The sequence below is a fragment of the Microcaecilia unicolor genome, chromosome 5 (assembly GCF_901765095.1).
Source record: "Microcaecilia unicolor chromosome 5, aMicUni1.1, whole genome shotgun sequence".
NCBI classification, from domain to species: domain Eukaryota; kingdom Metazoa; phylum Chordata; class Amphibia; order Gymnophiona; family Siphonopidae; genus Microcaecilia; species Microcaecilia unicolor.
Window position 1 is genome coordinate 172,487,072 of NC_044035.1, and position 26,521 is coordinate 172,513,592.

Genomic DNA, 26,521 nt, shown 5'->3' on the forward strand with positions numbered 1-26,521 from the left:
TGGGATCTTACCGATTGACATGTTTAAAAGGTATCTTTTGGAAAACTTGAAAATTCCCCAAGAAGCATTTCCCCCTATATCCAAGATTTACTATTTGCCTAAAAGCCCAGTGACTGCGGGAGGTAATGGAGAAGGCCCGGACTTGAATATTGATGTGAATAATATCTCGGACATTTTAGAACAATCGCTAGAAAATTGCCAAGAGAGAGCCACTCTTTTGGTGATATTTGTTTTTGAACAGGACCTCAATACCGTTTTGAGATTATACTTTAAACAATCAAAAACTCCTTTTGGAAGAAATAGGATCTGGATATATCCAGATGTCACGAAGTCCACTCAAGAGAGAAGGAAAAAATTTTTGATTATGAAAAAGGAGGTTTTGGACTTGGGGGGCACTTTCTTCTTAGCCTATCCGTGTAAATGTTTGATTAGATATTTGGATGTAAAGTACATGTTTTATTCACCTGAACAATTAAGGGCATTTTTGGATTTGAAAAAGTTGTAAGTTTGTTGGGTTAAAGATTGATAATTGGGGAGGGTAATCACATGTAAGCCTTTTGTTGAATTGTTTAGACTATACCTAAATGACTCCTTAATTCTGCTGCGTCCCCTCAATATTAGTGGTCTAAGGAAGCTGATCTTTTTTTTTTCTTATATATGTTAATAACATTTGTCTTTCTTTATCTTAAGCTGTGTTTTCTTTCACAAGTGTTTAACTTGTAATAAAATGTTAAATAATTCAAAAAAAAAAAAAAAAAAAATTTGAAAGCCCCGTAACAGCATGGTGAGCAAGTCTTATTTAAGCTGAATTAAGGGATAACAAGGGAAAGAAGTGTAAAACCACTAGAGTGAGAGTTGTGAGACAGAGCAACCATCAAGGAAGGGAGGAGCAGTGCTGGAGGAGAGTAAGTAAGAGAAGAAAGTTTTAATATGAAGGACGGCTAGGCACCTGCTGAAAAAACTGCTAAAACAATCACCAGCTAAGGGTTAAATGTTAAAAGCAATCATCAAATTGTTCATGCAATCCCGAACATGGGCTCTACCCACTTGAAAAATAGAATGTAAGGGACGTAGGAGAAAGCCCCAGGTAGAAACAAATTGAAATCTCTAATCTTAAGAAACAACTTCAGGGAGGACATCCAAGATGGCGGCTGTTAGAGCAAGTTAAACGGACGCACCTCGAAGTAGCTCCTTGCTTGGACTTGCGTGAGCGTCTTCCCCGTCGCGGTGATGGGCAAGAGAAGAGGCAAAGTTCGGGAGGCTCCCTCTGTACCGGACGGCACCTCTCAGCCACGCCAGACAACGCTGGATCATTTTCGTCTTGTGTCTGGTCCCGAGTTGGCGTCGACTCCGTTAGCCGGTGCTAGCGCTCAAACGCTAGACAGCAGTGGAGACGGGGCTTCCCTGAGCCCCGTCGAGCGTGCAGCGCCCCCACAACCCGGAAGGGAAGCTATTGTTGCAAGTCCTGGGGCCATGGTATCGAGAGGAGAACCAGGTGATCAGGAAGGGAGACTGCACGAGCGGACAACTGGAGCCACATTGCAAGCTGAACCAGGATTAACAGCTGCTCAAGCCTTGGAAAAGACTGTGAGTACTCTGGAACAGGCTGCCAAGGCCCCCCTACCGGTTTTTTCAATGGGAAGGGTAGAAAAACCAGCTGTAGTGACTTTGGAGACACTGTGGGACTTAACTTCATCTACCCACTCAGCCTTACAAAACTTGATTTTGAAAAATATGGAGACGATTAAAGTTCTATCTGAGACTGCTCTAAACCAAATTCAAACTAGTGAATCCCAAGCGACCGAGGTTAGAAGAATGTCGGAAAAAGTTGAGAAACTTGATCTTGTGGGACAAACTCTAATTAAAGATAAAAACTTCACCCTGAGACGCTTGGAATATTTAGAGAATTATTCAAAAAGACTGACCTTGCGCTTTATAAATTTTCCTAGGTCCCCTATGGTAGTGCCAATCCAAATGATCAGAAAATATTTAATGGAGATTCTGGGAATGCCGGAAAATTCCTTACCACCTATAACAAGAGCTTATTACATACAAATGGATGTGAAATCATCTGAGAATCAACAGCAACAAGGTGTAATGGATCTTAAGGCATTTCTTGAGTCTTCCTTAGAGGTCATAACCCAAAGAACTACACTTTTGGTGACATTTGCATTGGAAATAGACAGAGATGCAGTCCTTAAACTTTCCCTCAGACATTTGGATTCTCTGTTTATGGGATCAAAGGTTAGGGTATTCCCTGATTTGGCTAGGGACACTCAACAAAGGCGTAGGAAATTTTTGACTCTACGTCCCAGATTAATAGCAATAGGGGCAGATTTTGTTTTGAGATACCCATGTATATGTAGAATAAAATTTCAATCTAGGCAATACCAATTCTATGACCCAAAACAGTTGGAGGAATTTCTGTTAAGCAGAGAAGTGGTAAATGTTAAAGTTTAGTCCCGCATGCACCACTGTAAGGCAGCTAAGAGTCTGCCACTTGAGACGTAACTTGCTCTTTTGATTTATCTATTTGGTGATTATGCTTTATATTTAAGTGTTTGAAATTTACTATAAATCTTGGATCATTACCTTATTTGTGATCGATAGTAGAATATATTATTGTGACCATTAGAATATTTCCTTTTGTTTATAAATTGTTGTTTTGTGTATTATCACTCATAAGGATTTATTATGTATGATAAAACTGTATAAATAAATAAATAAATAAAAAAGAAACAACTTCAGAAGTTCAGGCTGACAGACTGCCAATAGATTCAGTGAAACAGGAAACAAGTAGCGGAAACTGTTGCCAAGCAATAATGAGCATCTTAGAAACAGTTTCTACAGGAGTGCAACAAAAAAAAGTTTAGAAATTAAGTTAGGCAACATAGGGCTGCAGAAAAGCTTCCCAGACTAGCAGCAGTGACAGGCTCACTGAAAAAGTCACGGAGATGCCTACTAGATATGGGGAGGGAACCGCCCAAGGCAGAAAAGGGGAAGTGAAAAAATGTCGCAGCAAAAAAACCCTGTAGCAACAGAGGAAGTGTTCTCAGGAAGTATCTAAAAAAAAGGGACTACGCAGGAGAAATAGAGATAAGATTTAGTATTGAGAACTCCTCTATTAAGGGAAAAGAAGCAAACTTTTAAAACTTTATAACCACATTGTGGAACACGATAAGATCTACCAGTCTGTCTCTTGCAGCATTAAAAAAAAAAAATCTGTCTCTGAGTTTTAACGAAACCGGGCAACAGATTAGATTGCCAAATATAGCATCTTATTCCTGAAAGTCTCAGAAACAGTTTCAGAAAGAGACCAGAAAGCAAAAGTAAAACAGCAGTTTATAAATTCAGCCAAAAATTATGTAAGTAAGGGCAACATTCAATTGGAAGATAAAACAACAGAATTTTAGTCAAGATCTATAATCAACCCCCACTTTGACAAAAATTCTGGTGGCGTGCTTAAATCGAACGCTGGGTCACCAATGTTGTAAATTTAGGGGTCCAGAGACCCCCAAGAAGGCTGGAGTGACCTTAAATCTGACTCCATCTCTAAATAGCACTAGTACTGGGGTAATCAAGGAGTTATGAAGTTCTAAAAGGAATTGCCACTAAGAGAGATGTTAGGTCTAAGGAAAAGATACCAGCCTTATGACAAACTGGATTTAGATTACAAGTCATACAATGCAGCGAAAGATAGCCTGATACAGCAAAAGCATTTATACTTACAGCCTTTCATCATTAAGTGAAGCCTACAAATCATCATTTGGAATGAGGAGTTTATTTGCCAAGGTACAAGTCAAATCAGTGATTGACAACAGGCACGTACAATCAATTAATTATAGGAATATAATAATCCAGCTGCAAACAGGTGTTAATTAATTCCTAATCTTTTATAATTTCTCTTACCAATTAAAGGTTTTACAAGGGAAAGCAATTAGGTAATTTGTCAATTCTGCTGGACACATTGGTTTCCCTTGGAGAGAGAGAGTGGCAACCCTTCTCTCTAGCTTAAACCAGGAAATACCCTGATTTTTATAGGTGCCCTCAGGATATGGATAATATGACAGTAGATATACCTGATTGGATCTATGCTAATGTCATGGTTGTCACTGATTGGCTCATGCTAATGAGTAGCTTCTATCTTGCTAACATGGTTTTGTCTTTAGCTCGCTTGACCACAAATCTTAAGCAAGACCCTGCATCCAGCTACACCTTTCCTTTCTCACACCATGGCTGACCACAATCCTGCTCACAGGAAAGTCTCATTTCTCAACTTGTTGTTTTTCTAACTTACATTAGAGAAAATTCCACTTTGTAACAGATACAGCTTCCATTTTGTGCTGAAATCCTCCATTTTGTTTCCATATCTATTGACCTAACTTTTCCTACTTTAGCTTATTTAGGCTTCAATCTGGGCTACAAACTAGGCCATACTTTTCCAGTAAGCTCCCAGTTATGTCAGCCATCAGATTTCTGACTCAGCCAAGGTCTGTAATGGCCTGAGCTCTATGACTGGGCCCGCCACCATTCCAGTGGGGGGGTCTCTGGCTGAACCATAATTATACAATGCTCTTCCCCAACTTCTCCTTTATCGTTCCACCTTCTTACCTATCCATATCCTTTCTCTCATAGCTCTTTTATCCCATTTACTCCTTGCTCATTTGTCCTATCACATACCTCCTTTGTTGATTCTGATACTACAGATTGTATTCTCTTGTTACTATGTAAGCCGCACTGAGCCTGCGATGAGCGGGAAAGCGTGGGGTACAAATGTAATAAATAAATAAATATTAGGAATGGGAAGGAAAACAAACACAAGGATGTTATAATGCCATTATATCGCTCCATGGTGCGACCGCACCTCGAATATTGTGTCCAATTCTGGTCGCCACATCTCAAAAAAGATATAAAGGAATTGGAGAAGGTGCAGAGAAGGGTGACAAAAATGATAAAAGGGATGGAACGACTTTGCTATGAGGAAAGGCTGAGAAGGTTAGGGCTCTTCAGCTTGGAGAAAAGGTGGCTGAGGGGTAATATGATAGAAGTCTAAAAGATAATGAGCGGAGTAGAGCGGACAGATGTGAAGCATTTGTTTACACTTTCAAACAACAATAGAACCAGGGGACACAAGATGAAGCTAGAATATGGTAGATTTAAAACAAACAGGAGAAAGTTTTTCTTTACTCAGCGTGTAGTTGGACTCTGGAACTCGTTGCCAGGAAATGTAGTGACAGCAGCTGGCCTTACGGAGTTTAAAGGGGGTTTGGACAGATTCCTGAGGGAAAAGTCCATTGAACATTATTAAAAATTAATTTTTTTATAATGGGTTTTGTCCGGTTCTTGAAGCCGCTGTCGGAGACAGGATGCTGGGCTTGGTGGACCCTAGGTCTTTTCCCAGTATGGCGGTACTTATGTGCTTATATGCTTATGAGCATGATCATATAAAGGCAGGAGGACAAGTATCAGGACCTACAGCAGTGCAGAGATATGGGAAACCTCTGCACCCTTTAATGCCCTGAGGAGAGAGAGAGAGGGGAACACTCAAGGATTGTCTGCCTCTGTCAGCTAGGCACCCTGTTCTTATCATCCTGGAGCAGGTACCATCTATAGCAAAAAGTAATTAATGCTGATAACAAACAGCCTGTGTTCCAAGGTATACTGTATGGAAACAGAAGGGCTTTAAGCAGGAGTCACTGAGTCTATCATCAGCTGACCCACTTATAAGTAAATGTTTATCATCCTTGAATATAATACTGATAATCTTAAAGATATCCTGTATTTACACAACACCAAATAAGGAACCCTGAACAGCTTGATCCTCACCAACCTGGTGAGTAGGTTATGGAAGTAAAATGGAAGTTATAAAATTGTATGCTGTTGGAGGGGAAAGGAGATGAACTATGTATATAGTTGGCCATTTGTTTACAGAGGAAGAATGGTGTGCCTTAATCAGTTGAAGGACAGTAAAGTTTTGTTTCGAATGCAAGAGACCACACGTGGTTTGGATCCTTGTGCTGAGTGAATTTAAAAAGTCTGGTGCATGGCATGCTCAGCCTTCTAGAGTAATCCTAGTCCTGGCTCTAATGCTGCAAACAATAATTAAGAACTTATGCTTCCTGGGTGTGTGCTAGGCAGCTGCCTAGGGTATACTACATAAGGGGGTTACACATATTTCGGTTCACTGTTTCAGGACGTGGAATAAATCTTTAACATGGTCACCATCAAGTCTCCTTACATTCTTCCAAGATGGCTGCAAAAGAAATATGGTAGCAGATTTTTAAAAGACCAATACTCCTTTGTGGAGTGGAGGAGTAGCCTAGTAGTTAGAGCACCAGTCTTGACATCCAGAGGTGACTGGTTTAAATCCCACTGCTGCTCCCTGCTACCTTGGGCAAGTCAATTAAGTCTCCATTGTCTCAGGCAGAAAACTAGATTGTGAGCCCTCCAGGGACAGAGAAATACTCAGTGTACTTGAATGTAACTCACCTTGAGCTACTACTGAAAAAAGCATGAGCAAAATCCAAATAAGTAAATAAATATGTCACTATGATGCCCATATGAATCAACCAATCAATGGAAACATTCAACTCCTTAGGGTACACAGTATTTAATTTGAAAATCCACCATTGTTCCTTGTAATTCAAACAATGATGCCAATCCTCTTATACCATATTCAGCACACAGTCAATAATTGTCCATTGAATATCCTTGATAGAATGAATATACTGTTTCCAATGTTCAACTAATGGAGTTGCATTAGTCTCTGTTACAATTGTTTTGTGTTCTGTCAATCTAATTTTTATACATCTGTTAGTGCATCCTGTATATATCAATTGACAAGGACAGACAATAGCATAAATTACAAAGCTTGTCTTGCAGTCAGTCTGATGGTGCTGATAGATTGCTTGCTCTCTATGTGAGGATTGTTAGTGAACTCCACTAATTGTAATGTGGCACCATTGATAATCACTACACGATTGATGATCCACAGTCAAGGACTCAACTGATATAGTCTCTCTTTTAGCTCCTAAGTATACTTCAATGTTCCTAAATCTATGGTAGGCTATCATTAATCACTGAGTAGTACTGCATGCACAGAAAGAATGGGCCAATATTTATATATGGATGGAACTATCCACTTCGGTAGAAAATAGTAAGACACAAGTCAATACATCCTTTGTATCTTGATTTGATGGTAACAATAATAAATCTCTATTAATATACCAGAAAATATTTGGTGGTATCCATGGATATTGTGGTATTGTATACTACTATCTCTCAGCAGAAAGTGATACAAGGAGTGGAAAATGCCCTTAGGAATCAAACATGGTCACATAGAATCCCAGTTGATTTTGTGATTGAATTAATGATTTCTTTGAATACATGACCTAGGATGCCTGTCATATATAGATTTAGGAAGAACTAATGCAACTATTTCAGATGGAGATGCTGTAGCAGAATAGTTTACACTTCCTCATTACACTAAAGTGGTCTGCCACCAGGTGTGTACTGGGCTACTGAGGGTCCCAATGGGATCCTTACAAAAGTTATGTCATCGCTTCATTCACAAATGGCACACCTTATATCTGCAGGGCTGTCTTAAATAATCAGAATGGAAGGTTTTCTTATGAGGTCAGAGGGTGGACAAGTGTTTGAGTGAATGTGACTGGTTATGAATGAAGGAGAATCTAGAGTGTATAGAAGGTAAAAAAAAAAGCCCCTCTTTATTTTGCTGTGCTTTATAGTGGCAAGAGCTGACGTTGTTTTTAATTGGAAGAAGGCAATTCTACCAGTTAGATGTGTGGTACTCTTGGTCATTCAATTTGTATATGGGATAAGTGAAATTGCTGCTGGATTTAGTGAAATGTAGAAAAGTTCAAGAAGTTGCATAATTAAGAAAGGCAATGAAAATCAAGCCATTAGTTGATGAAATGGATAAGTTATTAACAGTGTTGGCTAAATTCATTTTGACATAGATTTCAAATCAGAATCAAAATCACTAAGTATAAAATAAATTTGAAATCAAAATTAGTAAGCCAGTTGTGATTTTAAATCAAAATTAGTGAACAACTGATTTTAAACCGAAAATTGGAGTCTTTTGAAATATCAAACATATAAACGGCAAGTGACCGACTCACTTGCAAATGCGCTATGAGTGTAGAAGTCCAAGCCCCACCTCCACCAGCAGTGCAGCCCAATAGGGAGGAGGACTTGGTCATGGGCGTGGAAATTGGAGGAGGAGGGAGCAGGGAGGGAAGGAGGGGGCGGAACTGAGGGAAACACACTGGGGGGAGGGCAGGGGAGAGAGCAGGTCTGGTGGCGGGGCATAGGAAAACAAAAAACTAGCCCGTTGTTACGGGCTTAACGGCTAGTAACAAATAAATTGTTTTAAAGTTTGTTTTGTTTCAATAGTAGAAGTTTTTCAAGCATGTGGTCTGTTATGATGTGGAGTTTCTATCTGCCCAGCCACACCAAACAGTCGTTCCACTGGAGCTGATGAAAGGAGCATTGTATTAACTCTAATGAAAAGTTTCTTTATAGCAGGAAATGAATGCAGACTATCAACTGAAGAACTTAGCCTGCAGTTTAATAATAACTGATGAATTTGGAGTTGCACTGGTCTCTTCTGCTGCTGGCTCACCGTAACCATAGTCATCATTATGCAGTCTTTCTGTGGACTGACTCACGGACAGGCTGTCTGATCTGTTAGCCCTTCCAACAGTGTTAACAAAAGTTAACACTTTTTTTTATGGAGGAACCCATTTCAGTTCGTGCTGGGGAACACAAATAGCAGCAAGGATGGCATCTCTTATGGTTGCATCAGTCGTGTCATTTGGATCAAAAGCTAACAAATGCTTGAATCGAGTTCCATTTCCATGCTTTTACTAGTAGAGTACAATACTGAAAATTGCCAAAAGCTAATTTCACGCCATAGAAACATTCATGGTCTCCATCTAAACGGTGTGCTAGTGGTTCCATAGCTTTTCCATATTCTTTCAAAAATTCCAACTTTACATGACTACTTTTGGCAGTCCCAGCTTTTCACAAATTTTGGCTAGCTTATCACTCAACTTAAGCAATCTTGCTACTGCATTATACATTGAATTCCATTTAGCTGGGCACAGTACAATGATTGATTCACCTGCACAAATATCAGATATTGTGTCTGATGATTTAGTGCTTCAAATTGCAGCTTTCCATAATGCTTGACATTTTCCAAATGTAATGTAAAACAAATGACTGAACTACTGGTTACTAACTTTTGTTGGATCAGCATCTGTTGTTGCTACAAGGTTCAACGTATGACACACATACCTGACATGTCTTGGTAGCTGTATTTATTTATTTCAGTACATTTATACCCCGCCTTTTGCCACAGTGTTGCAGCCCCAAAGCGTCTTACAAAGAACCAAGTAAATAAATACAATACAGTTACATTTCAGTAGTAAGAGCGGGAAAACAAGATAGGAGGATAAGATAAGATAAGAAGGGAAAGGTAAGGGAGGCAAAGATGAACGGCGAAAGTCCTGGCGGACCAAGGGGAACAATGGAGATCCAGATTAGATAGAGGGCTGGAGCAAGTTCTGGCAAGACAATCCTCGGACAAGCACTGGGAGAGCAGCAACAGCAGGCGGCCAGGAGAGAGGCAACGATCACCAGAAGCCGATGAAAACTGAAGACCAATGGTGCAGATTTCAAAATGGAGAATCGAACAGTCCTCCTCCGCAGCTCCAACTGTCGGGACCCTCCAAGCCAGGGCAGCAAAGGCGATGAAGATCAGGAAAGAGGCAGCCGCAGCAACATGCTAACATCAGCTCAGCCGCTAGTGCTAACACTGCTTACAGCAGGCATGTTTAGTATCCCACTGACGTCAATCAGAGATAGTTGCTCAGTATCACTGACATCTTTATCACAACCATCATCAGAATCGGAATGTACCTTCATCTACTCTTTAAATACCTTTTTAAAGTTGCTTGCATTGTAACTGTACTCATAATTTTACTTATATCTAGGTCAAACTTCTTATGATCACATTAGTGACCAGAAGGCTTGGACTCCTCATAAAACACAGACAGTGGGTAGTGAAAAGGTCAAAAGGGAAATTTTACTTCTGTACAAAGGGAAAATAAACTGGCTTGTTTCTTCACAGGTTCTGCACCCTCAATAAAGTCTCTCAAATACAATCCTTGTAATCTGTCCACCCTTCACTGTATACTGTTTCCCCTCATGAATCAAGGTCCTGGTAGCTTGTCCCAGACACAGCTTTCAAAGGTTAAATGGTCACATATCAGAGTCTCTTTATTTAGGTTCCAAGTAATTTCTCTTACCTTACTGGGACCTCTTCTTCACACAAACTTAGGGTAACAACATTCATTGAAGGCCACTCCAGTTCCCCAGGCCTTCCCCAAGTACTGCACCCAACAGAAAATGCTAGAAGGATCCTTATTCTCAGAGTCTTCCCTTCCAGAGACGTCTTGCCTTGAGGTCCCACCCTGGGAAGCCTCTTACTTTGGGACCTCCCTGGCTCAGGGAATTTAGCCACCTCCTTGCCTGAGCCCCACCCCTCTTACATGGCAGGTGTAGAGTCACTTGCCGTAAGGTGGCTAAACTGCAACCTCAGTGAAAGAGTGTTCTTAGGGACACCTGCCGCTATACCACTCATTCCCTCACACTTGTCATGAGCACTACTGACAATTCTTGCAATGGCATGAAACATACAGTTTCCTTTAAGTCGCCAATATGATGGTCCAGATGTCAGCGGTTGTGTATAAATAATCAGCATCTACTAGCTGCTGCTTAAGATTACTAATCATATTGTTTTCAGCAGTCACAGTATGCCCCCTACAGTGTCTTTTAACTCATTACAGTTCTGTTAGGAGCTAAACCTGCTATCATGTCTACACATGACTTTTTCTCAATAGTGCTAAGTGAGCACATGCATTCCACTACATACTGCAATATCAACTGATCGCCCTGAGACTATGCCACTGCTCCCAAACTGCCCCAACCCCTCAAAATGTTTTCTAAATCTAAGCCACTAGCTACACTTCCTTCATGTCAAGAAGACTGGAAACTAACATGTACACCTCTGCTGGCCAATTGCTCCATCATCTCTCCTATAGCTTCTGACTGTGTCATTTGCAGCTTCACAGTGCATGGAGACAGGTAGAAGGGTACATGAGTGAATGGAATGGAGACAATATGAAAGAATAAGTGTAGAGATTGCTGGAAGGGGGTCAAGGCAAAGGAGTCACATGAGTGACAAAGTAAAATCTGGGGTCAGTCATCACTATTTTAGATTTCTGCTCTAGCAGGGAACAAGTGATTGGGCAGCACTCAGTGAAGATGATCCTGAAGCTTCCATCAGCAAATGATTTTTGATTGTATAACCATAAAAAAATGCAAAATCACTTGAATATGTGATTTCAAATCTAAAATCAAGGGTAAAAGTGATTTAAAATAAAAAAGTCATACAAAATGATTTTAAATCATAATTTCAAGTCACTTGATTTGAAGTCATACCCAACACTGGCTATTGTTGCAATTGTTTATTATTTGTTAGGTATTTACTATACTGCCTATCAGTGTTGCCACTATAATGCAGTTTCAGACTAAAACACTGCCAGAAAAGAACTCTAATTAAACTGATAGCCAGAAACAACAGGGATAGAACAGGAGAACTCAGGAGATAGGAGGAAAAATGGGGTGGGGATGGGGAGGAACCACACTGTTTTAAAAAGAATGTTTAGAGAGCAATTCTATAACTTGGTGCCTCAATGTGTGTGCCACAATGGTGTGCACTGAACACCTATTCTGTAACGGCATCTGGGCCCATCTAAGCTGTTATAGAATACTAGCATAAAGCCATTTTTCTGTACTGAACTTTAGGTGCAACCACTTATGCCAAGTTAATGGCTAACGTGGAGGGGCATAATTGAAAGGGGCCGGCCATCTATATGAGCGGCCATCTCTAAGGCCAGCCCCGGAAAGTGGTATACCTGACCGTATTATTGAAACAAGATGGCCGGCCATCTTTCGTTTTGATAATTTGATCGGGGCCGGCCAAATCTCAATATTTGGGCTGGCATTAGAGATGACCGGCGTTAGAGATCACCGCCATTCCAAACCCGGGCAAATCCAATGCATTTGGTTGTGGGAGGAGCCAGCATTTATAGTGCAGTGGTCCCCCTCACATGCCAGGACACCAACCGGGCAACCTAGGGGGCACTGCAGTGGACTTCACAAATTGCTCCCAGATGCATAGCTCCCTTACCTTGGGTGCTGAGCCCCCCCAAAACCCCCAACACCCACTACCCACAACTGTACAACACTACCATAGCCCTTATGGGTGAGGGGGGGCACCTAGATGTGGGTACAGTGGGTTTCGGGTGGGTTTTGGAGGGCTCACATTTACCACCACAAGTGTAACAGGTAGGGGGGGATGGGCCTGGGTTCGCCTACCTGAAGTCCACTGCAGAACCCACTAAAACTGCTGCAGGGACCTGCATACTGCTGTGATGGAACTGGGTATGACATTTGAGGCTGGCATAGAGGCTGGCACAAAAATGTTTAAAAAAAATTTTTTGGGGTGGGAGGGGGTTGGTGACCACTGGAGGAGTAAGAGGAAGTGATCCCCGATTCCCTCCGGTGGTCATCTGGTCAGTTGGGGCACTTTTTTGAGGCTTGGTCCTAAAAATAAATGGACCAAGTGAAGCCGGCCAAGTGCTCGTCAGAGCTGGCCTTCTTTTTTCCATTATCAGCTGAAGCCGGCCATCTCGTAACCACGCCACCGTCCCGCCTTCCGTACCCTGCCAAAATGCCCCCTTTAACTTTGGCCGGCCATGCGATGGAAAGCAGTTGAAGCCGGCCTAAATTGGCTTTCGATTATACCGATTTGGCCGATTTGTGTCAGAAGATGGCCGGTCTTCTCCTTCGAAAATAAGCAGGATAGGGACCCTTTTACTAAGGCTCGCCTAAAAGTGGCATGTGCTGACGTAGATGTGTGTTTTGAACATGCGCGGGTCCATTTTCTAGCGCACCTGGAAAAAGGCATTTTTTATGTGCCTGAAAATGGATGTGCAGCAAAATTAAAACTAGCGTGTGTCCTTAGCGGTAAGGTCTCATGCGCTAACCGGGCAGTAAGCATGCGTAAAATGCCGATTAATGCTGGGTAAGTGCTACATGGTAGAAAATAGAAAATATTTTCTACCACATGTTTTGGAAACATGTCAAAAATGGAATTACCACCCGGGCACGCAGTAACTGGGCGGTAGTGCCAATTTGACACATGTTGGATGCGTGTAGGCGCCTACATGCCTTTGTAAAAGGTCCCCTAAGGTTGGCATGCCTAAGCATGCTATGCAACGCAAGTAACACACGTAAATGATAGTATTCTGGGGCCCTTTTACTAAGGCGCACTGAAAAATGGCCTGTGGTAGTGTAGACGTGTGTTTTGGGTGCACGCAGAATCATTTTTCAGCGCACCTGTAAAACATGCCTTTTAAAAAATTTTGCCAAAAATGGACATGCGGCAAAATGGAAATTGCCGTGCGTCCATTTTGGGTCTGAGATTTTACCACCAGCCATTGACCTAGTGGTGAGGTCTCATGTGGTAACTGGATGGTAATGGTCTATGCCTGTAACTTGCTGATTACCACCCATGCACCAGAAAATAAAAATATTTTCCAGCGCGTATCAAAAATGAAATTACCACAAGGGTAATGCGGTAGCTGGGTAGTAATTCAAAACTGACATGTGTTGGGGGTGCATAGCCGTCTACCTAGCTTAGTAAAAGGGCCTCTCTGTAGGTTGCATGCGTCATTTGGTGACACATCCATGGTCCACTCATGCGTACGCCCAGTGGTGTGCTGGTAAATGTTTAACAACAGGCTCTTTCCCCGGTCCCCCTCTGCGCCCCTCCGTCCCCCTCTGCACCCCCCGTCCACCTCTGCGCCCCCCCCCCCAAATTGCAGAGCTGGCTATAGCCGGGGAGAGAGCCTTGGGGGGGGTGGCAATGCATTACTCCAGGAAAAAAAATTAAATGATCCCAGGTTCCAATCTAATTCATGTTTAATGTGTGATAAAATGCCATAAATAAGTAAATAAATATAAACTTTTAATGTTGAGCACCTGATTCTCAAAGTGAACATATTCCAAACACTATAATGAAAATAAAATGATTTTTTTTCTACTTTGTTGTCTGGTGACTGTTTTTCTGATCATGCTGGCCCAGTATCCGATTCTGCTGCTATCTGTCCTCTTAACTCTGTTTCCAGGGCTTCCTTTTCATTTATTTCTTTCCTTTCCTCCTTTCTTCTTCATTTCTGGTCCTCAACTTCTGCCTATTTTCTTCATCTATGTGCAGTTTTTCTCCTCTCTTCCTTTTTCCTCATCTCATCTCCTTCCTCACTCTTCCCTCCCCTCCATCCATGTCCAGCATTTCTTCTCTCTCCCCTGCCCTCCATCCACCCATGTCCAGCGACCCTTCTCTCCCCCTACCCTGCATGCACCCATACCCAGTGACCCTCCTCTCTCCTGCCCTACATGCACCCGTACCCAGTGACCCTCCTTTCCCCTGCCCTCCATCCACCCATGTCCAGTGACCCTCCTTTCCCCTGCCCTCCATCCACCCACGCCCAGTGACCCTCCTCTCCCCTGCCCTGCATGCACCCATACCCAGCGACCCTCCTCTCCCCTGCCCTGCATGCACCCATACCCAGTGACCCTCCTTTTCCCTGCCCTCCATCCACCCATGTCCAGCAGTGACCCTCCTCTCCCCTGCCCTGCATGCACCCATACCCAGCGACCCTTCTCTCCCCTCCATCCACCCATGCCCAGCGACTCCCTTCTTTCCCCTGCCACCCCCTCCCGAGTTGCTCAGCGAATTCTCCTCCCTCCCTCCGGATCCGGTCCCTCACCGACTCCTTGTCTTTCGAATTCTTCGGGGCAGGCAGTCTTGCCTGCCCGCTGCTAGCGCTGACTCTCCCCCGCTGCCGGATTGCGCTTCAAAATGGCCGCTGAGACTTCAGCAGAAGTCTCGCGAGGCCACCTTTGGAAGTCTCGGCGGCCATTTTTAAAGCGCAAACCGGCAGCGGGGGAGAGTCAGCGCTGGCAGCGGGCAGGCAAGACTGCCTGCCCCGAAGAATTCGAAGGACAAGGAGTTGGTGAGGGACCGGATCCGGAGGGAGGGAGAAGAGCCAGAGCCGGCTCGCGCTTTTTAACAACCGTCACGCAAGTCGGAAGAAAATTTAACAACCGGCTCTTGCGAGCCAGCTCCAGCACACCACTGTGTACGCCCCCTTGCTATAGCACTAACTTGCTACCTTATATGATAGCACGTAGTGCAGTTGACTACTAATGCGCACGCATAACTGCACCTGCCAAGTTATAGAATTGTCCTGTTAGGTTTAAAGTGCAAGCTTTATTTAGAGATTTTTTTCTGAACCTGAATCTGATTGTTTGATAAGTGTTGTTCACTGTTTATTGGGAATTCATTGTGATGGCTGATCCATTAACAATGATAATCATAAAGAAGAAAACACTTTCACTGTCAACATTTAAAATAGCAGAAGTCAGGGAGTTCTTAATGTTAAGGAAGACATGAAGGATGAGTCTCTAAAGTACAAGTGAAATTGGTAATATGTGCTGGATTTTACTTTGATTTGTGTCCTTAAAATCTATTTTTAAAATATTTTTGAATTTGATTAGAAATGCATTTTTCAGGGAAATGTAGAAATACATATGTAACCCTTTTTTTTCCTAGTGAGAATTGGGGCAGGTTACTTTCAGTAATGTTTACAGTTTGTTTGTGGGGTCAGGACCAGGATCAGCAAGAGCTATTGTCTTTGAATATCTGGCCCAATAGTATCTATGGTCAAATGCTGGAAGCAAGATGAAATGTCATTAAAACAGTATTAACCAGGCAAATCTGCCATCTAGTGATCGAGCTGAAAATTCAGGGACAGCAGCAAGACAAAGGTTAACTCTTTTTTTCATAGGACTGGATTTTCAGCTGGCACAGTAACTGTATTATTTAAGTGCTAATGCAGGAACTTAGAGCTCCTTTTACAAAGCCACGATAGTGATTACGGCGCAGAAAATGCGACGAAGCCCATAGGAAGTGCCACACCATATAGGGAACAGTGCTGAGCATATGGATAATGCAATCACTGTACCAGCAATATCCATTTACTCCCAGATTCTAGATATGGTGCTTTGAGTTGCGTGTGCAAATTTGAATGTGCATCCAATTTGCACATGCAACTAAATTGAATAACGAGCCAATAACAAGCAATTATCGACACTAATTGGCAATAGTTAGAATTTACATGCACATCTTTTAGATGTATTCTTTAAAGAGGTGTGCATCTTTTAGATGTATTCTATAAAGGGGTGCGTGTAAATCCTAGTGTGCTGATCCAAAAAGGGGGCATTACCATGGGAGGAGCATGGGTAGGTCAGGGGCGTTCCTAAAATGTATGTGCACTGTTATAGAATTAGAGGGATCTACACCTAATTTATACGTGGGAACTATTACGGAACTGGTAGTGAGCCCTTGTGCCTCGACAGAGCATGGTGAAAAAGAAGGCCGCACTCAGTCAGGCAGCCGGATAACCCCTAGCGTCACCTGGGGACGACCACCGTTCCCCAGGAGTTGTGCTCCCAGGTGCGGGTGGCCACCAGGACTTCAGGATATGAGCAGGGTCGGACGGCCGCTAGCCAAGCCAGGCAGCAAGTAAACAGTATCAAGTCCAAACCGAGAATCAGGGCAGGCAGCAAAGCAGAGAATGTCAGGTCCAATCCAGAAGTCAGGGCTGGCAGCAAAGCAGAGAATGTCAGGTCTAATCCAGAAGTCAAAGCCAAGCCGGGAGAAGACAGCAGAATGCTCAGAACACGCACCAGACCTCTACAACGATAGAAGCCGAAGCAAAGTGATGACCGTGTTCAGTTCGTAAATAGGCCTCTCATCAGGAGATCCCTGCCACAGCTGATGGGCAAGGAACCTCATTGGGCATGCTCATAGGAATAAGCCTCTCAAGATGGCTGCCCCTCAGGAACCGATGTAGATGCTCTACTCAAGATGGCCGTCCTTCAGGAACTGATCAAATGCACCTCTCAAGATGGCCGCCCCTCAACTGAACCTTCCAAGATGGCCGCCACCAGGAGCAGCCAGGTTTGAGTGTAACAGAGTGTAACAGGGACTGACACCAGGTTTTCATTGGAGTAAATGTTCGTGCCTAAATGTAGTTATGGTTCCCAGTGTTTAATGCTATTCCATAAACTGCAACTAACTGTAAGCATGGTTTATAGAAAAGCACTAAGCATTATTTTTTTTCAGTGCCAATTTTTAAGTGCCATTTATAGAATCTAGTCCTTAGTGTAGACCAGCTAATTGATATGTCTAAACTAAACGTATGTTAACCAGATAGTGATGGCATGTCACCATTATCTGAATAATTTTTTTAGCTGGCTCTCACCATGCCCAAACCCAGCCCCTATCTATATGGATCATATCTGCCCATTCAGTAATATTTTTGGCCTTATACTATCCATGTAAGTTTTGAATAGACATGGCCACCAGCAATAGATGTTTGCTGGCCACCAGTGAACATAACATTTAATTTGAATATCATGCTAATAGTTACTAGATTACCACAGCAACCTATTTAAATTCAGTGCTGTATCGTAACTAATTAAACGTAACTAGTCACTGTACTTAAGTAAAAGTTTTGTTACTTTTACTTGTAAAGAAGTACAGGCTAACATTTGCTACTTTTACTTAAGTAATAATTTTGCCAATTTTTACTAATTTTACTCAGTTACATCTGATGCTTGCAATGAAAAGTAAAAAAATAAAAGTGGAAGGGAGATGTAAATGACAATTCCTCAGTAAACCAATGGAATAGCAAAACTGGGAACTAGATTTCGCTATTGCAAACTTTGTCACACAAACAGTGGATCATCTCATTTTAAATTCTGCTGTTCAGTGAATATAACCTATAAAAACAGTGGAGTTGCCTTTGTTTGTTGAACTGGTTACTGGTTTGGTCACTTTAAAGTGGCGATGAAATTGAAGCTGGTAGCAATTCTTGGTGAACAGACAAATGCAGTGCTTTTTTTGTAGAAAAAAAGGTGCCGGTACTCATTATGGGCGTGGTCACCACATATGGCTCTCCCCTATGATAGCCACACCCACATTAGCCACACCCCTTATACCAGCCATGGCGCATATAAACAGGCATCATTGAAAATATTATACTAGTATAGGAGAAAAAAAATAACTAGTGATTTTTTTTCATTATAAATAATTTCTGTAAGCTGTTACAGCTCCAGTATACCCAGTGCAAAATAAGACAGCAGATGTAAATTCTCAACACTAAAATGAAAATAAAATGATTTTTTTCTACCTTTGGTGACTTTGTTTTTCTATCCATATTGGTCCCAGTCTCTGATTCTGCTGCTCTCTTTCTGTTATCTTAATTCCGTTTCCAGGGCTTCCTTTCCATTTATTTCTTTACTTTCCTCCTTTCTTCTTCATTTCTTGCCCTACATTCATAAGTAGAAGCTGGGTCCTCCTCCGTGGAATTGACTGGAGGAGGTATAACGTGGATCCAGCTTTTGCCTATTTTCTCCATCCATGTGCAGTTTTTCTCCTCTCTTCCCATTCCCTTATCTCCATCCATGTGCATCTTCTTTTTTCTTTCCTCCCCTCAATCCATGTCCAGCACTTCTCCTCTCTCCTTCCCTCCATCAGTCTCCAGCATTTCTCCTCTCTCCCCACCAACCCCTCTATCCATCCATGTCCAGCAATTCTCCTCTATCTGCTGCTCTCCTCTCCATCCATTTCCAACATTTCTCCTCTATCTCCTCCCATCCACGTGCATCTCCTTCCTGTCTTCCCTCCCCTCCATCCATGTCCAGCATGTCTCCTCTCTCCCCTGCCCTCCCATGTCCAGTGATTCTCCTCTATCCCCTGTCCTCCCCTGCCATCCATGTCCAGCGATTCTCCTCTCTCACCTTCCCTCCCCTCTCATCCATGTCCAACAATTCTCTTCTCTCCCATGCCCTGCCCTTCTATCCATGCCCAGCGAATCTCTCTTCGCTGACCTCCCCTCCCATCCATGTCCAGTATGTCTCCTCTCTCCCCTGCCCTCCCCTCTCATCCATGTCCAGCGATTCTCCTCTCCCCTGCCCTCCCATCCTTGTCCAGCGATTCTCCTCTCTCCCCTTCCTTCCCCTCCTAGCCATGTCCAGCAATTCTCTCTTCCCTGCCCTCCCCTCCCATCCCATCCAATCCATGTCCAGAATGATTCTCCTCTCTCCCCTGTCTTCCCCTCCCATCCATGTCCAGGGTAAACTTCTACAAAACAGATGAAGATGTGATTCTGTGTGCCCCAATGAAAGGAGAGTTTAATTCTACTGCCATTTAATTTAATATATTCCATAGTCTTTATAAACACCAGGCTTCCCAAGGCAGATTACAACCAGTTAAGATGAACCCATCAGGAAACAGAATATTCTCACTGACATCTGGCCATCTGAATTGTTTAGAAGCACAGTGAAGGAAAATGAGCACAAACTACAGAATTTATAATTGCTGTTTCTACTAGCTACAATAATTTTTGAAGTTGTTTTAGTGATGTTCAATTATGTTTTTTCTCCTCCACCTCATAAGGCACTGCCTATCCAACAAAAACAATGTTAGACTTATTACAGATGGACCGACAATAAAGAACGACAACGTGGATGCAGCAGCTCACAGGTTCGCCCTCGCGGAAAGGAAATGACATTAGAGGAAGGCGGGACGTTGAGAGGGCAGGGAAGCAAAGGACGGAGGTGAGTCTGCCTGCTTGTTGCCTTTACTGCTGCCGCCACCCGCCGGTTCACCGCTGCGATTTCGGTAAATAGAGAGTGGAGTGGAAGTGAGCCTATCTAGTCCACTGTAAGTAAAGAAGACATTTAATTAATCCCTGTTTCCACTCCCCCGCTCAGCCGTCGCCGTTCACTCAAAATACAGCAAGCAAACCTGTGAGCTGCTGCATCCACGTTGTTGTTCTTTATTGTTGGTCCATCTGTAACAAGTAGGGGAGCTGCCGGCCCTCAGGAAAAAAGGTGCCGGTACGCCATACCGGCACATACCGGCACAAAAAAAGCACTGGACATATGTCTCTACAACAATGGATTGCTCATCATCTAATGGGAAATTTTACATTGGGGTAACTGTCCACTGGATTGATAATTCTTAAGGAAGAAAGTCTGCTTGTCTGGCCTTAAGACTGGAGGGTTCCCATACATTTGATGTTCCTGCATCAATTCTCGAAGATATTCAAACAGAGTTTGCCATCAGATGAAAAATTGTAGAACAACTGACAATGATTCCAACCTTGTGAAAGCCTTCTTTGTAATTGGACAGCATGATTATGATAATGAAGATAAATATGAAGATGCAAGTGATGAATTAGACAGCACTAATTCTAATGCAGATGATAATGGCAATAATGATGATAAAGTACTCTTTGCTATATGGAAGTCACGTGTTTCAGAGATTCCCTTGATCATAACCTGCAAACCCAGTCAGAAGACATCGGTAATATTGCAAACTGGCCTAATTTGAAGGAACTTTTTATCAAATTGAACAATTCACTTTCTGCTACTGTAGTTGTTAAACATTTTTAGCTGTGCTGGATTAATGGCTCACAAGCACACTCACGTGAGTGACAGTCATTTTCAAACATTTACTTTTACTAAAAGCAAAGTGCATTGAATTGTAGAGCAATAAAGGTGTTGGGATAAAAATGTTGTTAATAGTTGCATTCATTGTACTTGTGTTACTTTTAGTTTTTACTCAAAAAGTATTATATTAGGCAATAACTTATTTACTTTTGCTTAAGTACATTTTTTAATGTGTCTTCATTGTACTTTTTATTCTTACTTAAGTATTAAAATATACATTTATTTTTACTTTTACTTAAGTACTTTGACCTGGAGCTTTAAATAACACTGTTTAATTATGGAAAAGCAGGATAATAATTTAAACAATATCTCAACCAGAGACACTTTGGGGGTCTTTTACTAAGCGGTGGTAAGCCCAACGCGAGCTTACTGCTTGCTAAACTGGAAGTACCACAGGGCTCCTGCAGCAGTGCACCCCCACCCCCATCCCCAGCGCATGCCATTTCCAGCGCTACAAAAATATTTTTATTTTTGTAGCACTGGTGTTTACCTGGCGTTAATCAGGCAATGCTGCATCCTGCCCAGTAGCTGAGTTATCGCGGGAGCCCATACCTCCATCTCAATGGTGGCATTAAATGCTCGCCCAAAATGGCCGCATGGCAAGTGCTTCACTTGCTGCACAGCCATTTCTTTTAAGAAAACCAGCCTTTTACCCACTACAGTAAAAGGGGGCCTCAGTGTGCATCAAAAACATGCACTGATGCCCCTTTTGCTGCAGCTTAGTAAAAGGACCCCTTTGTTGACTGAACACTATGCTGAATAAGACATAAGTAGTGCCATACTGGGAAAGACCAAAGGTCCATCTAGCCCAGCATCCTGTCACCGACAGTGGCCAATCCAGGTCAAGGGCACCTGGCACGCTCCCTAAACGTAAAAACATTCCAGACAAGTTATACCTAAAAATGCGGAATTTTTCCAAGTCCATTTAATAGCGGTCTATGGACTTGTCCTTTAGGACAGCATGTGCTGTTCATGAGTCCATAAACAACTTCCCAATGCTGGTCTATCACATTTGTGCTACCTGCAACAAATCACAGACTACTATTTATAAATAACTAGCCGTTGAGCCCGTAAAAACGGGCTGGTATTGGGGTTTTCCTTCCTTCCCCCCTCCCTCCCTCCCCACGAGGTCGCCACCACTACCGTTCCCCCCCCCCCCCCCCCCGGAGTTGCTGCCATCCCTCCACCCGGCCCGGGCCCTCTCTCTCTCTCTCTCCGCTACTAAACTTACACATCCATTCGCCGGAACGCAGCACGCACATCAGCTGAGCTGCCGTCGGCCCTTCCTTCTCTGCCTGTGTCCCGCCCTCCTGTGACGTAACATCAGCGAGGGCGGGACACAGGCAGGGAAGGAAGGCCTACGGCAGCTCAGCTGATGTGAGTGCTGCGTTCCGGCGAATGGATGTGTAAGTTTAGTAGCGGAGAGAGGGCCCGGGCCGGGGGGGGGGTAACGGTAGCGGCGACCTCGGGTGGGCGGGTGGTGGGGGGGAGCGGTATCAACCTCGGCAGCGCAGTTTCCCTCTCTGTCCCGCCCTCGTCATCACGTATTGACGCGGGGGCGGGACAGAGAGGGAAGTCTCTACTGCGCATTTGCGAGTGAGTCGGTCACTCGCCGTTTATATGTTTGATAGACAACAGATAGAAAATTCCATTTCACTGTTACTTCTGGTCCTCTGCTTTGTGGGTATAGTACTTTCTGTGTGGCTTATATACAGCCACTTCTCTGGGTAGCACTTCCAATTCTTTATTTATTTATAAAATCTTCTATACCACTTCCTCTGACAATAGCTATTCAAGGCAATATTTATTTATTTAAAACATTCATATTACTTCCTTTATCTCTATATCTTTGAATAATTCCACCTAAATAAAATCTCTTAAAGAAAAGATGGAAGGTGCTCTAGTTAAGCAAACTGAATTGGAAGCGCAGATGACTAAAATAACCGAGCAACAGGCTCAAATTTCTGGAGACCGAATGTTGATTCATCGGAAGATTGAAAATCTGGAGAATACATCCAGAAACCTGAACCTGCGGCTATTAAACTCCTAGGTCTCAATTTACCACTCCAAGGGATATGTTTATAAAATTTCTTAAGGAGATATATAATTACACAGAGCAATCCCTTCCCCCTATACAAAAAATTTACTATATGGAGGGGAAATCTAACCAGCAACAAGGTGCTACTAAAAAACAGGAGATATCAACTGAAACACTTAATCTAACAGATTTTCTGGAACAGTCGAAGGACAATATTGAAACTAGAGTAACTTTAATTGTTTGTTTTGTATTTTTACAAAATAAAGAATTTTTGTTCAGACTTTATTTAAAAAAAACTCATCCAGAATTTAAAGGAGACAAGGCATATTTTCAAAGCACTTTGGGAGGCTAAGTTCCATAGGTTTCTATGGAACTTTGGGAGGCTAAGTGCTTTGAAAATAAGCCTCAAAGTTTCAGTTTTTCCGGACATTGCTCGATGGACTCAGCAGAGACAGAAGAAATTCCTGGATATGAAACAGGATTCTTTAAAAATAGGCGCTGGTTTCCAATTAAGATTTCCATGCAAGTGTATTTTGATTTTCAAAGATAAGAAATATATATTTTTTGAACCTGAACAATTACATACATTCCTTAATATGAAGAGTACCTAGGGTTTATTCCATATTTGTGGTCCGTTAGTAAAAAAGGGAACCTCCTGCTTGTTTTCTTAAATTGTCTAATTTTGTTTAGCCAACTTCCTTTGGCATAATAGTACCTATCTTGAATCTATACCATATTTGTGGACTATACATCAGCAATGTTTATTATTTCTTGTTACTTTTTCTTTAATCTATATTCCTGTATTATTTGCTGGAATATCTTGTCAAAGATTAATCTTTGTAAAATTATTGAAAATGGAAAATAAAATATAAAAAAAAAAACATTCATATTCTGCTTATAAATCTAAGCAGATCACAAAAGCAGTGATAACAAAACATATTCATTCTTACAAGACAATGAAAACAAATTCACAAAATCTAACATGTAATCTCTGCCATGAACCATAATGTAACCTCCAGTGAACCATCCAAGTAAGAAATCTGAACCTCATGCATCTTTATGCTGCAATCCCAGTTCATCATCTGAAAATGAGTCTTGGTATCCTAAATAAAAAGAAACTTTCAATGAAGTCTTGAAAACATTTGTCAGAATAAATTCTTTCCAGGAGTTCTTGGGATAGCCACACATATCTAGTGGTCTCTACATAATATGTGAGACTCAAGAGGATGTAGGGATGTCATATTCTAAAGCTACAGAATTTCTCTCATATTGCATCAGACCTTTTCTTCCTGAATATCTAGGGGCACCCCAAAAATATTCATGCAACTCAGGGCTGGTATCCACTTAAGCATCCTCTCTTCAGGCTACATCACTGAATAAAGTTGTTTTAATGGAATTCCTTGACTTCTTGTATGATCTACCCCCTCCAGATGATTTGCCATCCAGTGATGCAGTGTCAGTATACCCACTGCATGAGACTCCCTGTCATCTGTATCCCCAATCACATATAATCTGCAGTTGTCATTATTTGAAAACTTCTTGGTGAGTATGGCAGACTGGATAGGCCATATAGTCCTGGGTGAGTAGGGAAGGGTCCCAAAAAGCATCACTAGATCCGCTAGATTCTGGCTCCCTTCCAGATCCACTCTAGCATTCTCCCAAGCCTTGATGTTACTGGCACAGGAGGGGGGCTGACGATGAACTCCCAGCTTTAGCAGCTGTTCTGCAGATGTTTGGAAAAGCTTGTCCCATACTCTTGAGTAGCATAAGCACTGATTCACCATCTAAGGAATAGGCTGTCAGACAGTCTTAGATTCAGGGCACTTGGCTTGGATCTAATCAACATCAACTGCAGAGGCTAGCACCATTTTCCATGCATCCATAGCCTATTTAAAAATCTCTGCACTGTTCTTGGCAATCCAGTGCTTCACCAAGGACATCTGAGAACAGATGCCTTGTTTCACTGAGGCAAAAGTCTTGTAGTTTCTGCAAGAGATAGGAACCTTGGGATTTTGTGCTTTAGGATTATTCACTACACTAGGGTCACCAACCACCTCATCTCCAGCAGATTCATGAGGCAGCATGTTCACTTGGTCCCATTAAACCATTACTATCTAGATTTTCAGTCTAATTTCCCAGATCACTTCTGGAAGCTTTTTAAAAATTGGTACTATGCTAGCCACCCTCCAATCTTCAGGTGCCATAGATAATTTTTAATGACAGTAATTTTTAAACTAATAGTAAATCTATAATTCTGGTGTGCGTACTATCAGGTCCAGGTGATTTGCTACTTTTTAGTTTGTCAGTTTGTCCTATTACATCTTCCAGGTTTGTTGAGATTTTATTTATTAAGATTTATTTACTGTCTTTTTGGAGAATAAAGTATCCATAGGCAACAGACAATTGCAACAATAAATATTTAAATAACAGTACTTATAATGTCAACACAATACACAATAAAACATCTTAATGGACATCCTAGGGTGGAAGAGAAGGTGGAAGGCATAGATAAGAGAGTATCAGTCTTGTTGCAGAATTCTAAACCAACTTTTGCTGGTGCAAACCCTTTGTAGCCAGACCAGCGTAGAGTGCATTACAGTAATCCAATCTTGATGTTATCATGGCACAAACCACTGTGACAAGACTTGCCTTCTCAATGAATGGAAAGAGCCAGCAGCAGTTAAAGGTTGTTTGGATTTGGGGGATCAGTGTAAGTGTTGAGTCTAGCTGTACCCCAAGGTTCCTAACTTGTGATTAAGGGTGAGTTTGTATCTCATAAGAGATTTTAATGTCAGGTATGTGCCTACGTATGTTAGAGACCCACAGGAGCTCAGTTTTACTTGGGTTCAGGAAACATTTATTGTTTTTAGCCCATTCTTGAATTACTGTTAAACAGGCAGTCAGTATATTCAGGGCTGTAGCTAAGTTTCAGTTACTTTGTGATAGGGAGAGTAGATGGCATGGATGGGCAGACTGGATAGGCCATATGGTCTTTATCTGCCTACATTTTTCTCTGTTTCTTATTAAGTACCATTTCTGGAATGGGCTTCTTTCCTCAGTAAAGACCAAAGTGAAAAATTTATTAAGGCCCCCTTTTACTAAGGCACGCTTACGTTTTTAGCACGCACTAAAATTGTAGGCATGCTAATGTTAGAGACGCCAATGCATTCCTATGGGCGTCTCTAATGTTTAGCATGCCTACAATTTTAGCGTGCACTAAAAACGCGAGCACGCCTTAGTAAAAGGGGTCTTTAGTCTCTCAGCGAAGTCCTTGTCCTCTGTGAGTGCTCCTTTTACCCCTCAATCATGTAATGGTCCAACTGAATATCCCACAGCCTTCTTGCTTCAAATATTCCTAGAAAAGTTTTTATTATGAGCTTTTGTCTCTACAGCAAGCCTTTTTATTTTTTTAATTCTATTTTTGCCTGTCTTATTAATGCCAGTGCTTTGCATCTAAGTTACCAGTGCAAAGCATCTAACTTCTGAGAATGTTAGCATGCCTACAATTTTAGCATGCACGCCTTAGTAAAAGGGGTCCTTAGTCTCTCAGCGAAGTCCTTGTCCTCTGTGAGTGCTCCTTTTACCCCTCAATCATGTAATGGTCCAACTGAATATCCCACAGCCTTCTTGCTTCAAATATTCCTAAAAAAGGTTTTATTATGAGCTTTTGTCTCTACAGCAAGCCTTTTTATTTTTTTTTTTAATTCTATTTTTGCCTGTCTTATTAATGCCAGTGCTTTGCATCTA

General features: G+C 42.2%; 1 protein-coding gene across 1 annotated transcript in view; it reads left to right on the plus strand.

Annotated features, from left to right (window-relative positions):
* Positions 1-1,230: 1,230 nt before the first annotated feature.
* Positions 1,231-26,521, plus strand: part of HYDIN (HYDIN axonemal central pair apparatus protein) — a 2,443,906-nt gene continuing 2,418,615 nt past the window's right edge. The window contains exon 1 of the mRNA XM_030205004.1: positions 1,231-2,244. Within this exon, the coding sequence (XP_030060864.1) occupies positions 1,231-2,244 (1,014 nt within the window). The remainder of the gene's footprint in view (positions 2,245-26,521) is intronic.